The sequence below is a fragment of the Sparus aurata genome, chromosome 7 (genome assembly GCF_900880675.1).
Source record: "Sparus aurata chromosome 7, fSpaAur1.1, whole genome shotgun sequence".
NCBI lineage: Eukaryota > Metazoa > Chordata > Actinopteri > Spariformes > Sparidae > Sparus > Sparus aurata.
In genome coordinates, this window is record NC_044193.1 from 4758703 (window position 1) to 4773983 (window position 15281).

Below are 15281 nucleotides of genomic sequence, written 5' to 3' on the forward strand. Positions count from 1 at the left end.
CTGTGTGAGGCTGAAACTGTCCGCTTCATGAAGGGAAATGGAACATTGCTGATATTCCTTATTACATTTGCCAATTTTACACTGATTAGTTCTGAAAGAGTTTCAGACATCATATTAAAATCTTTAACCTTATTTAAAAACCACCTGCACATTGGATGATTTTATTTGCCAAAGACATAAAAGGGACATTCTACTCTTCTCTTCCTCTTCTTGTCCTGACCGCATGAAAATTATCTGACTCAAAATACGTTTAAAAACAGAAAAGATCCAGTAGGATTTCTATCCAGGTCTATATATAACCTGTCAAACCTGAACTAAATCAACAAGTAAGTCAGTTCTGTGAAACCTTTTATTTTATTGTGAAAACAGAAAAAAATTACTTTATCATTCGTCAGGACCACATCTATAAACACAACGCGTCAAACCTTGATTAAAACAGTGTTATTCAGATCACGTATGTGGGTTACTTAAATTAATATAATCATACATTGTTAATTATGGGAGTAGTAGTTTATAGAAATCAATTTGTAAGATATAATACATAAGCTAAATGGTTGATGGATGAAAACATATTTTGTATGACATATCTGGTTAGAAGCTATTTATAGTTATTTATTTTATTTATTAGTTTGTTTAATAGATAATCATATGTATTACCTATTATCTATTTATTTATTTATTTATTCATTTATTTATTCATCTATGTATTTATTTATTTATAAGTTATGATTAGATAAGGGACCTGAACTATTAGCTAAAGATTCATTTCAATCAATCAATCAATCAAGAATTATTTTATTCCAGGCTATAATACATAAGCTGAATGGTTGACAGATGAAAACGTATTTGGTTAGAAACTATACATATATATTTGTATGTTTTATAGATAATACATAAATATATATATATATTACATTTTTATTTGTTTATTTATCTATTTATTCATTTTCTATTTATTCATAAATTATGATTAAATAAGGAAGTCCATGCTGAATTATAAGATAAAGATTCATTTGAGCAAGTAATTAAAGGTGCCTGTTTTCTTATTCACTAATCTTTTGTTGGAATTAAAATTTTCAATCAATCAATCAGTCACAATTATTTCATTCCAGGCTATAATACATAAGCTAAATGGTTGACAGATGAAAACATATTTGGTTAGAAACTATATATTTATATATATTTGTATGTTTTATAAATAATACATACATAAATATTACATTTTTATTATTTATTTATTCATAAGTTATGATTAAATGAAGAAGCCCATGCTGGATTATTAGCTAAAGATTCATTTGAACAAGCGATTAAAATTGCCTGTTTTCTTATTCACTAATCTTTTGTTGGAATTAAAAATGTCAATCAATAAATCAATCAATCAAAATTATTTTATTCATGGTGTCCAGGTGTAATAATGTCTTTGCTTCTGTATATACTGATTGAATTGATAAAATCCTGAGAATCTTGAGCATCTATCAATAAACTTGTTTGTTTCTGTTTCTCTGTCGCTGCGATGACTCATCCGGGCTGCAGGGGGCGCGTTCAGGGCGCTTTTGTTGACATACGTCATCAACGTGCGACGGCCGATCAAAAGGGGGATGTAATTACTGTAATTATAAGATCCGTGGACGACCACCACAACATCTGAGAACAGCAGCTTCTCCGTCACCTTCCGACACATTTCAATGGGTGAGTCGTGTTAAAGAGACGCGCGGAACAAAACAACGTGTCGATTTATTTACAAAACGTTTAAAATCTGTTGGAATAAATGTGTGTTTGTGGAGAGAGTTACCACAATGAGTCTGGACTGTCTGGGGAAACTGGTGTAGCTCGGTTAGCTTCGTGTTTGTCTGCTGCAAGTCAAACCAACATTTAGAGAATAAAACATAAAAAAACTGGTGTCATTCTGAGATTCAGGGGGAAAATGTGTTTGTTTATGTTTGTGTGGACGTTTAACAGGAACTCCATCCGTCTACATCGCTGTCTGATGACTCTTCACTTACACATTAATCTGTTTCAACTAATGTTCGTCCTGAAGTATTTTACAGTGAAATGACTACTGTTTTAGTAAAGTTATTTAAAGTAAAATAAGATGATGGTGCTTTGTTGTTGTTGTCAGTCCTTGCTGATGCACTGCAGGTCAGATTTATTTGTATAGCACCTCTCCACCAAAGGGCAATTACAAAAATGCAAAAGAAAGAAAGGATTTTAAATTCAAGAGCAAATACAGAAATGTTTAGTGTGTAGTGTAAAATATAAAGGTGGTGATGCCAGCCAGTATAAGAACTGAAGGTTGGAGCAGATCTTATGTTTTCTGGGAGTTTGTTACAAATTAATGTTGCATAAAAATAAGTAAATGCTGCTTTTCTGTGTTTTAGTTTCGACTTTTGAAAAATGAGCAGACCTGACTGTGATTATCTGAGAGATGTGGGAGGTTGATAACGGAGCAGCAGATCGGAAATGTCCTCGAATAAATCAATTCTTTGTCAGATAGGAAGTCGCTGCAAATATCTGACAACAGAAGTGAAGTTTGTCCGTCTGAAACTTGAGTAAATTATGATATAATGATGATATGATGATATGAAGTGCAGTTGAAGTGAAGTGTGGTTCTGTCACAGGGCTGAAACCTTCCTTGTCTATAACATGTTGGATAGTGAATAAAAGTCCATTGCAGTTTCCCAGAGCCCAGTGTGAAGTTTTCAACACTCCAAAATCCAAAGACATTTAATTAGAAATGATATAAACAGATAAATTATATTATGAGTATGTGACAGGATCAGTAAATGCTTTTGGTCCCAAACAGTCGTCACCCCTTCTCTCAAGAATGAGTAATTATTTTCATGTAGATCTCTCAAAGTTATCTAGAGGAAATTTCTGTATTTTTAAAAATTGCAATACAGTATATATATATCGCAGAAAATCCAACTTTGCACAGTCAGTTTTTTCCAGTGTCTTGCCTCCCTCGTGTGCACCTCACATATTCTTCTCCCGCTCTGCTCTGACTGTCTCGTAGCCCGCCAGGAGCTGCAGCAGCAGGGATGAGGATCCGGCTGCAGGGTCCCGGCCACGCTGCCAGCCTTCTCGCTGAGCTCAACCGCTGCCGACAATCCCGTCGATACTGTGATGTGTTCCTACAGGTTGGCAACCGCACGTTTGCAGCGCACCGTGCGGTGCTGGCCTGCGCCGGGACGTACTTCCGCAACCTGTTCGCTCGGGCGCCGGCCTCGTCCACCGCCGCCTTCTCCTTGGAGTTCATCTCCCCGGCCAACTTTGAGAGGGTGCTGACGTTCGTCTACACGGGCGACATCTTGACTGATCTCATAGATGTTGGGGTGCTGTATGAGTTAGCTGAGAGGCTGGGCATCAGTGAACTGGTCAGAGCTTGTCATGCTACTTTTCCTGACCTGCAGGCTTCTGTGTCTGCTAACTGTAAAGCAGCTGGTTCTGGAGATCTCCCCCTGGACTCCAGCATGGTGGCTGCTGCGGCGTCCACGGTGGCTTCTGTTAGTGCAGCTTCTGTGTCTGCATCGTCTGCGTGTTCCTCTGCCGCCTCCTGCTCGTCTCTGTCTTCGTCTGCTGCCCCGACCCCCGCCGCTCCATCACCTCTCTTCCTCACCAGGACGGCGAGGGACGGCCGGGAGGCTCACACTGGAGCTCTGACTCTGGACCTGAAGGCAGAAGACATCCAGTCTCACATCGGCTATGGGCAGATGGCGGCGGATCATCAACCACCAGAAGGGCACAGTCTTTTAAGCAGCAGCCATTCCAGTCAGTGTGACGGCGGTCTGCCTCCTGGGCCAGTGCTCCAGCTGAAGACGGAGCAGGTGCTGGAGGACGAGGAGGCAGGAGGCAGCTGTGATGCTGACAGAGACAGACAAATGGTTTCTGAGAGCGCGGGAAGCTCTCTGCCTCAGAGCAGCGATGCTGCACCGTCCGACTCCTGCTCCTTCCCTGACTCCTCGGCTCAGCTCGGCGCCGAGGCCTGCGACCCGACGTCGTCCTCAGGAGAGCCTCCGGGCAGCCTGCAGGGAGCACCGCTGGACGGCAGGCTGACGTTTGGAGAGGTGGAGGAGGGAGAGAATGAGGACGAGAGGGAGGCTCTGCAGGGTAATGGAGCAATGGAGGGAACAGAGGAGGAGCAGTGGAGGCAGCTGGCAGGAGAGATCATCGAGCTGAGCGACGACGAGACCTTCATGGAGGAGGGAGATGAAGAGGATGATGAAGATGACCTTGTGTGTGTTGAGAACGGAGGAGGAGGCAACTCGAGCAGCCAGGTAACGTTTGTGCTCATCAACACTGAAACATTCGGGGTATATTTGAGCCCACGCAACAGAAATAATGTTTTTCTCTCCTCCAGGTGACGGAGAACGTGTTGTCGTGTAAAGCCTGCGCGGTGCCTCTCCCAGCTGACTCGGCCGCCGTCAGAAGACACGCCGAGACCCACCTGACGGAGCTCGGGCTCTGCAGGCTGTGCGGAGCCTCGTTCCAGGACCGGACCGCCGGCGTCACCCACTGCCTCTCGCACGTCGGGGTGCAGCTCTTCACCTGCGACATGTGTCACTCGCATTTCTGCAGCCAAAACAAACTGCTGCGCCACCACCGCCAGACCGCCTCCAGCTACACGATACCACAAGCGGCGCTGACCGGCAGCAGCCAAGGCCTGAGCGCCGAGCTGCAGTGTGCCGTGTGCGCCAAAACGCTCAGCAAGGACTTCCAGGTCAGTGTTTTCTCAGGCTGCAAAAATCACAGTTTCAGGTCACTTGAATAGATTATGTTCTAACAATGATAACTAGGGGTGGGTATAGGCAAGAACCTCGCGATACGATACGTATCACGATACTTTGGTCACGATACGATACGTATCACGATATTGCGATATAAATAAAGATGAAAACACAAGTACCTGTATATGTACATCAGATGATATTGATCAGAGGACAAATTGAGTCAAAACTATTTCATTCAAAACAGCCTCTCCGTTTTATTAATTCCCATGTAATTTCCGGGCAGTAATATTCTCTTTGTCCAGCTCGTTGTTCTTGCTGTCTCTCTTAACTTTGAAGCCAAAGTGCTTCCAAACGTCAACTTTAAATTGCGGAGGCGTTGTTAACTTGCTACCATTTTGCAGAGTCGCTCTTCGGCGCCACCTACTGGAGTGGAGGTACGGAAGTCGTACTGCATTCACAACGCGTCTAAACATTAATCTTTTTGTTTTTAAAAAATCGATCTTTGGAGTTGAAAAATCGATATTGTATTGGGCGAAAGTATCGCGATATATTGCCGTATCGATATTTTTACCCACCCCTAATGATGACAATGATTTGTCAAGACATTTTGAGTGTGCCTGATTGTTGGTGCGTATTCCAACACTTTCATTTCATAATAATATGACAATATTCAGAATTTGATACGAGTCATATTCTGTTTGGATATTCCTAATTAGGCTGTATTCCAAACGTAGCATTTTCTGTTACAGACAAGCGGGATATGTCAGTTTGAGGTGTGAAGCAACCAGTTCAAAAACCAGAATATTTTGTAAACGTGGTCATTTGGAGACGGAGAGAGAGAGAGAGAAGGTCAAAATGGCCGACAGACTGTAGGTATTTTCGGTGGTCTGGTCCTCCTGAGAGGCAGACAGGTCACAGAGAGAGAGAGAGAGACGGGGTGGTATAGAATAATTATCAGCAACATACAGAGTGTTGAGGCGTCTGTTGTTTGTATGTAATTAACACCAGAGAACTGATGTAGCGGAGAGACATCTGACAGCGACTGAAATCAAGAATATGGAATGACTCTTGAACCAACTGTTTCACCCTCTGCTCTGCTCATTTCATCATTTTTTTTTTTTTACCTCCCTCACAGACTGTCAAGGACCACCTGCTGAGCCATGTGTGTGCGCAGAGCCTGAGCTGCGGTGTGTGTCACCTCCCCCAGCTCTCCTTGTGCTCCCTGCTGTGGCACGCCCTCGCCCACCTGTCCCTGCCCGTCTTCACCTGCCCACACTGCGCCCGCTGCTTCGTAGAGCGCTCCCTGCTGGACAGACACATGACCGCGCACGCCGAGGAGGCGGCGGCCAAAGAGAGGGAGCTGAGGGCTTTCAGAGCCGGGGCAGATGGAGCCGGTGGAGGTGGGAACGCAGGAGTGGAGGAGCTGCATTGCTTCCTGTGCCCACAGACTTTCCGCTCCTCCTCTGCGTTTCAGTACCACCTCAGCCTGCACACCACCGAGTCCCTGGGGAGCGGCGGAGGGGTCGGGGGTCAGGGTTGGCCGGGCAAACGTAAAGCCGACCAGTCTCTGGAGTGTCCACCGACTTCCTGCTCCTCCTCCTCCCCGCGGGAGGTCGGCGGCCTCGTTAAAATGAGCAACCTGGGTTTGGGGCTGGGGATGGGCTTCGGCATCCCAGATAAGTTCTTTCAGGGGTCAGTGCACAGCCTGTCCTCTGGGATCCTGACCAACGGGAGCGCAGGGCAGGACGGGGGAGTCGGAGCAGCAGGCGTCCGTGGGAAGTGGTACCGCTGTCGCTACTGCGGCAAACGCTTCGCCCACTCGGGGGAGTTCACCTACCACCTCCGCATCCACACCGGGGAGAAGCCGTACCAGTGCAAAGTCTGCCTACGCTTCTTCAGGGGCCGCTCCACCATGATCTGCCACCTGAAGACGCACGCCGGCGCCCTCATGTACCGCTGCACCGTCTGCGGCCTTTACTTCTCCACACTGAAGCTGGTGTCGTCGCACATGGAGCTGCACAAAGACCACCTGCCTCCGGACTTCAACATCGAGCAGACCTTCATGTACAATGATCACTCGAAAGAACCGCTGCCCACCATGGACACCTGATCGGCCTGGTGTCCCCTTCCTTTCCCCTCCTCTGACACTTCCTGTGTGTCTGGTTGTTGTGGACCACATACTGCATATCATATCAGAGTAGGGCTGCAACTGTCGATTACTTTTTTGATTCATCGATTAATCGTTTGGGTGTAAAATGTCAAAAGAAACGAGTGTTTCAACAGAGAGCGGCGGGGATGGCGTATGTTTGTACGCCGACCTGGAGCATCAACAAAAAGCCTGCGGGGTTTTTTAAATGGGTTTTTGAAGTATTATACAAAATAAGCTCTTAAGTTAACGAGGCTTAATGACACTTGATGTTTTGTTCAGCAAGATAATCAATCGGGACAACTTTCTGTGATTTTTAAAGCGTAAATATACCAGAAGTAAAAAGCTAACGAACTACGATGTGCTGGCATGATTCAAACGTCACCACCACGATACAGACTTTACTTTAAACTGATCAGTCTACAAGTCAGAAACTCAGATTTCGAATAGTTTGCAACTAAAATAGCAGATGAATCATCATGTTCGGTATCAAAACGTTTTATGCACCCTCTTCAGTAAATGTAAGTGTTGCAGCATTCCTCTAAACAACTGAAGCAGCTGGAGACTTGTTTTAAAACAGAACAAACTAAAGAAAGAAATTGGCTCCAAACATCCAGTGTGAGATCTTAAGATTCCCAAATTGATTTGAAAAGATGTTCTGTACACCATCGACGACTGGTCGAGCTCGTGCGCTAATGATTTGATCTTAGCAGCTACAGTGAAGATTTAATCTTGAAAAAGGGTGTAAACGACATGTTTTCATATCAGTTTGGGCTCTCTGGGCTTCTGGAGTCATTTCATGTTTTCTGTCTGCTGTTTTTTCTGTTTTAAACAAGTCTCCAGCTTCTGCAGCTGTTCAGGAGAACGCTGTAACACTGTTTTGCTGTGCAGCTCCAAAAATATATTTGTGGACTGAGTAACTTTACTTGACTTTCTATCAACGTGGAGGCGAGGAGATAATAACTGAACTTATCCTTTAACCACACACCTTATTTTAAAGGCATCTAACTGAAAACCCATTTTTAAAAAAAAACCTCACTGACTTTGAGCCTGTTGATGACTCATTCCTGCAGCACTCTATCGAGTCTAAGGTGAAAAAAACCAAACCCCCAAAGATATCCAGTTCTAAATTATATAAAACAGCGAAAAACAAGCTGCAGATCATGACGGTTGAGAAGCTGGAACAAAAGAATGTTTTCATTTTTTACTGGATGATAAATGACCTGAACGACTAAATCGATGATCAAAACTGTTGCAGGTGACTTTTTTTTCTGTTAACCGACCAATCGATGAATCGTGTCGGCTCTGTAATAGACGTAGACTCTTAGAATGTAGTGGACATATTATCTGTCAGATGCTGTTCGCTGATTCGGCCCGTGTGGAGGTCGAGTCCGTTTGAACGAAGATTAAAAAGCGGCCACGCGGTGGCAGTGTATCCTGTCTGTGTGTGGGCGGCAGAAGAGAAGCTGTTTGTCCTGCAGCGCTCTGAACAAGTCTGTATCTTTATAACTTAAATATCAGGATAGCTTTTTATGTCAGTGGTTGATGATTATTACACTGTTATTAAAAGTAGCACCTCATTGTAGCATAGAAATTATTTTCTTATATTTGCAGTCACTATTTTCAAACACTCGATTTTTTTTTGTGTGTGTCTTTTGCAGTTTTCTCACGTCACTGTTGGAACACGACCAGCCACGTAAAGACTTTAACTGTCCGTCACTGAAGCATAAAAACACGTTTTCGATGTTTAGGGAAGAAACGTGCCGCGTAGTCACATGTTGTGTTCACCTGTCCGGAGCGTGTGAAGCATGTCGTGCTGTAAACACATGATATTTAAGTGCCCGTCACATTTCTTTGTGTGTAACATTCGTGTCTTACCTCATATTTATGACCGCAGCGTGACTATTTATTTTGATGCCTTTTATACATTTCATCATCTGTTTCTAAAACAATCTATGAATGTTGGTCTTTTTTTAAAATATTGTTTTTAAGAAGAAATAAATAATAAAAATGCCTCGAGGAACGACTGTTATCACCCTCAAGTGATTTTTTAAAAAAATCTGTTTTGCTTCTGTTTTTCCATCCGTCATCACAATTTCGGTGTTGAACTTGCAGAATTGTGCGTCGTATTGCGACCCCCTCCCGCTTCAGGGGGCTCGTGACCTTTAACCTTTTTAAAAAGCCCCGTCTCTTCCTGTTATTGTGCCATCTGTGGACCGACTACCCCCCCTCTCTTTCCTTTTTCTGCCTTCTTATCATTTAAACTGTTGAACGTGACACATTCCAGATGGAGGCAGAAATGGAAGTAAATGTAATAAAGCGCAGCGACTGCGAGCGGAGAGATAGCCGAAGTGCAAGAACAGCAAAGTGTGGTCAGTAAAATAAACACGACAAGCTTCCAAACGCGCGTGTTTCCCGAACTTTTTTTTTTATTGCTCGAATCTGGTGTTATGATAACAGAGTAAAAAAAATAAAATAATCAACTCTCCGGCTGAAATTGAGTTTTATTGCATGTTTTTTTACAAGCGACAGCAGTCGTAGACAACAGCAGCATCCAGACAAACAGATAAATAAGCGTTTAGCAATGTGCACTTTTATCTATCTGTTAGATTTGGGATGAATCAAAACACTCGTCTATTCAGGTACATTTTCCAATTCTTTTTTTGCAAGATGTTTTACGTATCTTCAGCGGAGTGCTCTTATCTGGCGCTGGAGGAGACAGCAGGCTTGTTTACACACATTCCTGGCGTGGCGCTATTCGTTCCCCCCCCCCGTGCCGCCAGATTTAAGAGGTTGCCATGAGTTCCTGTGGGAGCTGAGCAGCTTTGAGGGGGTAAAAAAAAAAAGAAAAAAACATCAAACATTTCCTGCCTTCCTCTGTTTAAAACAGTGTGCGATCAGATACATGATGAAAACAAACAGGAAGTGGATTATTAGGTGTTTTAGGCGAGACCATCCGTTTACGCGACACAATGAGTCTTTGACCACCAGAGCGAGATGACATGTAAGAAGCTACACCTCAGCTCTCCTGAAGCACCAACGCTCGACTCAGTTCTGTCAACTCTTTCTTCACTTTAAGCTTTTTTTTTGTTTGTTTTTCTTCCTTATGAGCCGACGTCAGACTGGCTGGTGCTGGCGTTACTTAGCTTGCGCTGCTTCCCCGGGTTTCCCCCGTCTCCGTTGAGAGCGTTGGGCTGAGTCCCTGCGCCCGGCTGGCCCTCAGTTCCCTCTCGGGGTAAGTACGTCACCACCGTGTTGATCAGGTTGCTGCGGAAGCTCTTGCTGAGGAAGTTGTAGAGGATGGGGTTGGCGACGCAGTGGAACAGCGACAGGCTCTGCACCACGCTGAACGAGAAGTAGAGCACCTCCACCGTGTTGCAGCTGAAGATGTACGGGTTGATGTCGTCGATGATCATCAGGAACATGACCATGTGGTAGGGCAGCCAGCACATGACAAACACCAGCGAGTACACGTGCACCAGCCACACCTCCCGGCGGCCCTGCACGTCCGGCGCCGTCCGAACTGCGCGAGCGATCAGCACGTTGCAGGTGATGATGACGGTGGCGGGGCCCAGGAACTGGAAGAGCAGGCACAGGAACTCCACGGTGACGAACCACTCGATGAAGTGGTGCTCGGGCATCATGTAACAGCCGGGCTCGTCCCACTCTAGGAGGTCCACGTGGACGTTCTCCATCAGAGCCAGGAACAAGGAGAACGTCCACAGGCCTCCGCAGAGCACCCAGCGGCGCCGGCCCACCACGGGGAAGAAGGCGGGGAACGTGGGTCTGGTCAGGGACAGGTAGCGCTCCAGGGTCATGAAGGCCAGGAACAAGGAGCTGCTGTAGAAGTTGACCACATAGATGAGGTTGGTGACCTTGCAGAGGAAGCGGCCCCACAGCCAAACCTTGTCCATGGTCACCTCCATCATGAAGAAGGGCAGGATCACGATCACCATCAGGTCCGACAGGCTCACGTTGATGATGCAGAAGAGAACCCCGCTGGCCGAGTGGCGCCGACGCCAGTTGACCCAGACGACCAGCAAGTTCTCCAGCAGGCCCACCATGAAGACGAACAGGTAGAGCAGGAAGAGGGCGATGCGCCGGTTGTTGGCGTCCAGCTCGATGCTGCACTCGTAGACGAACCACGGCGTGCCATTTAGGTGGTCCAGTGAGATGTTGTGCTCCTGGGCGCTCATGGTCTGGAGTGAGAAGCAGAGGGGAAATTGTTTCATATCTGGACATAGTTCAGGTTTTACTTCGGGGTTAATCTGATTAGGTTTTCAGGCGTTACACAACAGAAACACAGGCGGAGGAGAAGGAGGAGGAGGAGGAGGAGGAGGGTGGCAGACGTGCCGGGTTGAAATGTTACTCAAATTGCAAATAAAAAAGCCATTTACCAGCCTACAGCGTGCAAATCAGAGAGTATTAGTGTCTCACTGTCGGCGCATGCTTGGATTTGTATACTTAATGATTTATTGCGTATTTTCTCACTCAAAGAAGGACGACGCCGCTGATTTAACAGGCGATGGGGCTGCACAATATGGACCGATCTGATCATTTTGTATTTTTGTATTCTAAAGCAACAGTATGTGGCTTTTTGATCTTAAAACAACAGCTTCAAAACCATACGGATGGTACAGTGACTTGTTATAGGCTGACTGGTGTCAGTAATCCTGTTTCCATGAAGCAAATTTGAAGAATATCGCATTAGAGGTTTTATGGAAACTTCGTCGAAGTCGCAAAAAGAGTTGCTAGCGTCGCTTGAGGTTGTTGTCGTCCTCTGCAAATCAGAGTTAATTCGCAAAATGTTTGATGGAAACAGATTTGCTGAATAAAGTCTGACGTAGCGAACATTCAGCCCACATGACCGATCAGCTGTCTCCGTCGTCTGCATCCGCGCGTGACGTAGCCTACGCCGCGTCATCCTCTGACGGAATTACGCTTTACGTAGCCGAGTTCATTCACTCAAACATTCGCTTAAAATGAACTTTTTATGGAAACGTGGCTTCTGTCACGACGCCCCCCATCACGTGTTTCTGCACCATATAACTTCAGTGAGAAGGTCGGATCACAGCGTTACAGACATGTTGACTTCAACATACAACATTTCAACGCATGACATCATGAGATTTGTTTGTAGTGAGCACCTGTATTACGTCTGACAAACCGTTACAGACCTGTGATTTGTGTTCACGACAGCGCCAGCGCACAAATGCCAATTTCCACATAACGTTGCTTTAAAATGACGTTCAGAGCCTGTAGCTTATACGTACCTGAAAGTAAGAAAGACTAAGAAGTAGTGAGCACCCTGCTGGAAAAACCTGCACCAAAACACAACATATATTAACATATGTTGTGTTTTGGTGCTGGTCGATGCTGGTTTTTCCAGCAGGGCAAAGATGGAGGATTTAATATTAAATTGCTGGCTGTTTAGTCCACACTTCTTCTTCTTCTTCTTCTCCTCCTCTGTGTTAACTGGCGTATCACAAACACATTTTCAAGGCGGTGTCATATAATCGGCTCTATTTATCGGCTAGAATTCGACAGATATCGATATCGAGAGATAAAGAAGACTCAGAGACACCGATGACTTAAAACATGATCTTAGAGGAGCAAAATAACATCACATCCATGAAAATCCTCCCGAGTCTTCTCCAATGTCCAAATGATACCTAACAGCTTCAGGAGGAAGTGCTTCCATACATGTTATCTGTTTAACAACATAGCAAAGCGGGTGATGCAGAATCTCTCCACTTTAGCCGGACAACTAAGAGGTAAAACAGGTCTCAGACACTTCGTCTGTAAACAAAGACAAATCGAAGGCCTCCTTACAAGGTTAAACAGTTAGCTTAGCCTTGGCTGGTCAGACATCAGTTCTGTAGACATATCTACAGTAGCTTTGAGTATCTGGGTTGCAGAGAATATGAAAAGATTGCGCGTATCATCATCCAGACTTTAACGTCTGTACAAGACACGTACGACCTCCTGTTGTCTGGAGACACCACCCACAATGCAACTCAACCACTGAGATTTTGGAGATTGTAACACTAGCAGCCGCTAATAAAACCTCCAGCCTGCAGCAGAGATGACTTGCAGGCTCTCGTAAGCTTCTTCTCTCCTTGCCTCCACATCCTCAGATCCCCTTAAAACAGTCAAACCGTTCAGTTTGCCGACTCGAGTGATGTCACCTCTCGCAGTTTCCCTCGAGAGCAGCAAAAACTTTTTCCACATATGCAGAAATAATCCCCAAGATCTGCTCCATCAGTGGAGATCCCCTATCCCTTTTATGCATACACATTTTTAGTTGAAAGCAGAAGTCTTTAAAAAAAAAGTATTCAGAGCTGTTCTTTCCCGTACCGTGTCGTGATGATGATGAGCGTGCTGGAGATGAAGAGGGCAGCTCCCTCCTCAGGCCTTGGTGAGTTTTCTGAGTGAAGCCTGCAGACACCAGATGAATCCTTCCAGCAGCTCTGACGTTGAGGACTATCTGAGCGATCAAGCAGCCACGAGTTTCTACCCTCCCATTTCTCATGAACACACACACACACACACACACACACACATAAGTACAGACACAGATCTAACAGGACATCCTCAGTGCGTCCTGGGGAGTTGGAAAAAAAAACAAAAAAAAAACTGTATACAGACAAAAACATGTTTCTCAAAATACCTGATCAGTACATGTGGGAGGAACATAACGAGACTTGTGAAATAAATTCACCCCCAAAAAAAGAGAATTCAGTCGTTATCTCCTCCTTATCTTCCATGTTGATGGAAAGTCAGGTGAAGTTTCCTCGTCCACAAAACATTTCTGGCGCTTCGCAGCAGAACAGAGCTGCAGCGTTCTCCTAAACAACTGAAGAAAAGAGTAAAGAAACCAGATTAATATAAAATGTCTCCATAAAGATCGTCTGACGTCATCCAAGCCTGTGGAAGTCCTGAGATCCCAGTTTGATTAGATGTTATTTGCACCCTTGACACCATCGTGTCAAGGGTGCAAATAACATCTAATCAAACTGGGATCAGGAGCAGCTACATTAAAAACTAAAAGAAAGGTCTCTTCCAATCAGTTTCAGATCTCATGTGCAGAAATGAGAATGCTGCAACCAGAAATGTTCTGTGGACGAGGAAACCTCATATCACCTGTTTCCCCATCAGCTTGAGCAGATAATAACTGAATTGAAATGTTTGGGTGAACTGCTCCTTTAACAAAAAAAAAACATTCAAACCTGAACAGAAAGAAAACTGACATGTAAGAACAACATGAGGACGTTATTTGGATTTAACAGACACGGTACATCTCACCACACAGTCCTTAAAGCACTGCTGCGAATATTAAAGGAGCATTATGTAGATTTGGGGAAGAGATTTTAACCAGGAGAAGAGAAAGATCTTCATTGACTGTCATTTTTTTTAATGCCCAAAACAAACTAAACAAACTGACCTTAAAGGACAAGATAACTTCATACTGTATTACTTTGTTTATGTGGCGGACCCTGCCACCTTTTTAGCCTCAAACAGTGTTCTGGAACTTATTTTCCTCTGAGAACAGCTTGTTTATTCAGTTACTGAAAAACAATCACATCTGAGTTTATATTATTACCTCATTAATATTGTAAATGTTTGAATGCTGAGGGTGAAATTGTTCTCCAAAACTACGTAGTGCCCCTTTAAAGACAAAACTTAGCTATATGCTACTAGCAGCTTTCTGATGCTGTTTTTAGAATTGAGTTAAATGCTAACACTGTGCTAACATGCTCACAACAGCAATGTTAGCATGCCGATGCTAAACAGATGTAATGATTAGCATATTTACCATCTTAAAGTGTTAGCATGCTAACATCTGTGCTACTCACAGATGTTAGCATGCTAACACTTCATTTTGCAGGTATTTGTGTACAAACCAAAGTATTGGGACAAATTCTAATTTTGATGATGATGTGGCATTTCACCATTTTTCATATTATTACTGAACTATATTTTTATGATTATACTGTTTTATTTCATTAACATTGTGTAGTTTCTCATGATTGTATAATCGTTATTGTTTTGACTTGTATTATCATTTATTCTCCATGTTTTAATATTTTAAGTAGACGTAACTCTTTGCTGTCTTGCTGTGCATTATTCTGCAGGTGGATGGTGTAAATAATCTACTCCGTGGAGCGGACGTAGTTCACTGTGTCTCTACAAAGGTGGAGGAGTTTCTGTGAAGCCAGACAGTTTTGTTTTTTACTAGCACTCATAAAATCTTCAGGAGGTTGATACCACTTTTACGCAGACCCTCAAGAATCTGTCCAAGAGGAATAAAAATTGTTTACGACTCGTATACGGGCAATATAGGAGGAAAAAAAAAAATACGCCGGCCTTGTCGACCGTCCATTTGGATTTCTGGGGTTATAAAAACC

The 15281-nt window shown here is 44.2% G+C and overlaps 2 protein-coding genes across 2 annotated transcripts; one reads left to right on the forward strand and one right to left on the reverse strand.

Moving 5' to 3' along the window:
* The first annotated feature begins 1576 nt into the window (after nt 1-1576).
* zbtb39 (zinc finger and BTB domain containing 39) lies at nt 1577-8900 on the forward strand. Its single transcript, XM_030421786.1, has 4 exons — nt 1577-1689; nt 3014-4274; nt 4358-4717; nt 5863-8900. Exons 2-4 carry the CDS (start codon nt 3039-3041, stop codon nt 6835-6837), a joined length of 2571 nt encoding a protein of 856 aa, XP_030277646.1. The 5' UTR covers nt 1577-1689; nt 3014-3038; the 3' UTR covers nt 6838-8900.
* Nucleotides 8901-9359: 459 nt separating this feature from the next.
* ackr5 (atypical chemokine receptor 5) lies at nt 9360-13723 on the reverse strand. The gene is made up of 2 exons (XM_030421963.1): nt 13231-13723; nt 9360-11072 (listed from the first exon to the last, which is right to left on the reverse strand). Exon 2 carries the CDS (start codon nt 11067-11069, stop codon nt 9978-9980), a length of 1092 nt encoding a protein of 363 aa, XP_030277823.1. The 5' UTR covers nt 11070-11072; nt 13231-13723; the 3' UTR covers nt 9360-9977.
* Nucleotides 13724-15281: the final 1558 nt, after the last annotated feature.

Coding starts and splice junctions, on each gene's coding strand:
- zbtb39 (XM_030421786.1), top strand. CDS start 3,039: ATGAGGATCCGGCTGCAGGGTCCCGGCCACGCTGCCAGCCTTCTCGCT. Junction 4,275..4,357: donor GAGGCAACTCGAGCAGCCAG/GTAACGTTTGTG, acceptor TCTCTCCTCCAG/GTGACGGAGAACGTGTTGTC. Junction 4,718..5,862: donor CGCTCAGCAAGGACTTCCAG/GTCAGTGTTTTC, acceptor CCTCCCTCACAG/ACTGTCAAGGACCACCTGCT.
- ackr5 (XM_030421963.1), bottom strand. CDS start 11,069: ATGAGCGCCCAGGAGCACAACATCTCACTGGACCACCTAAATGGCACG.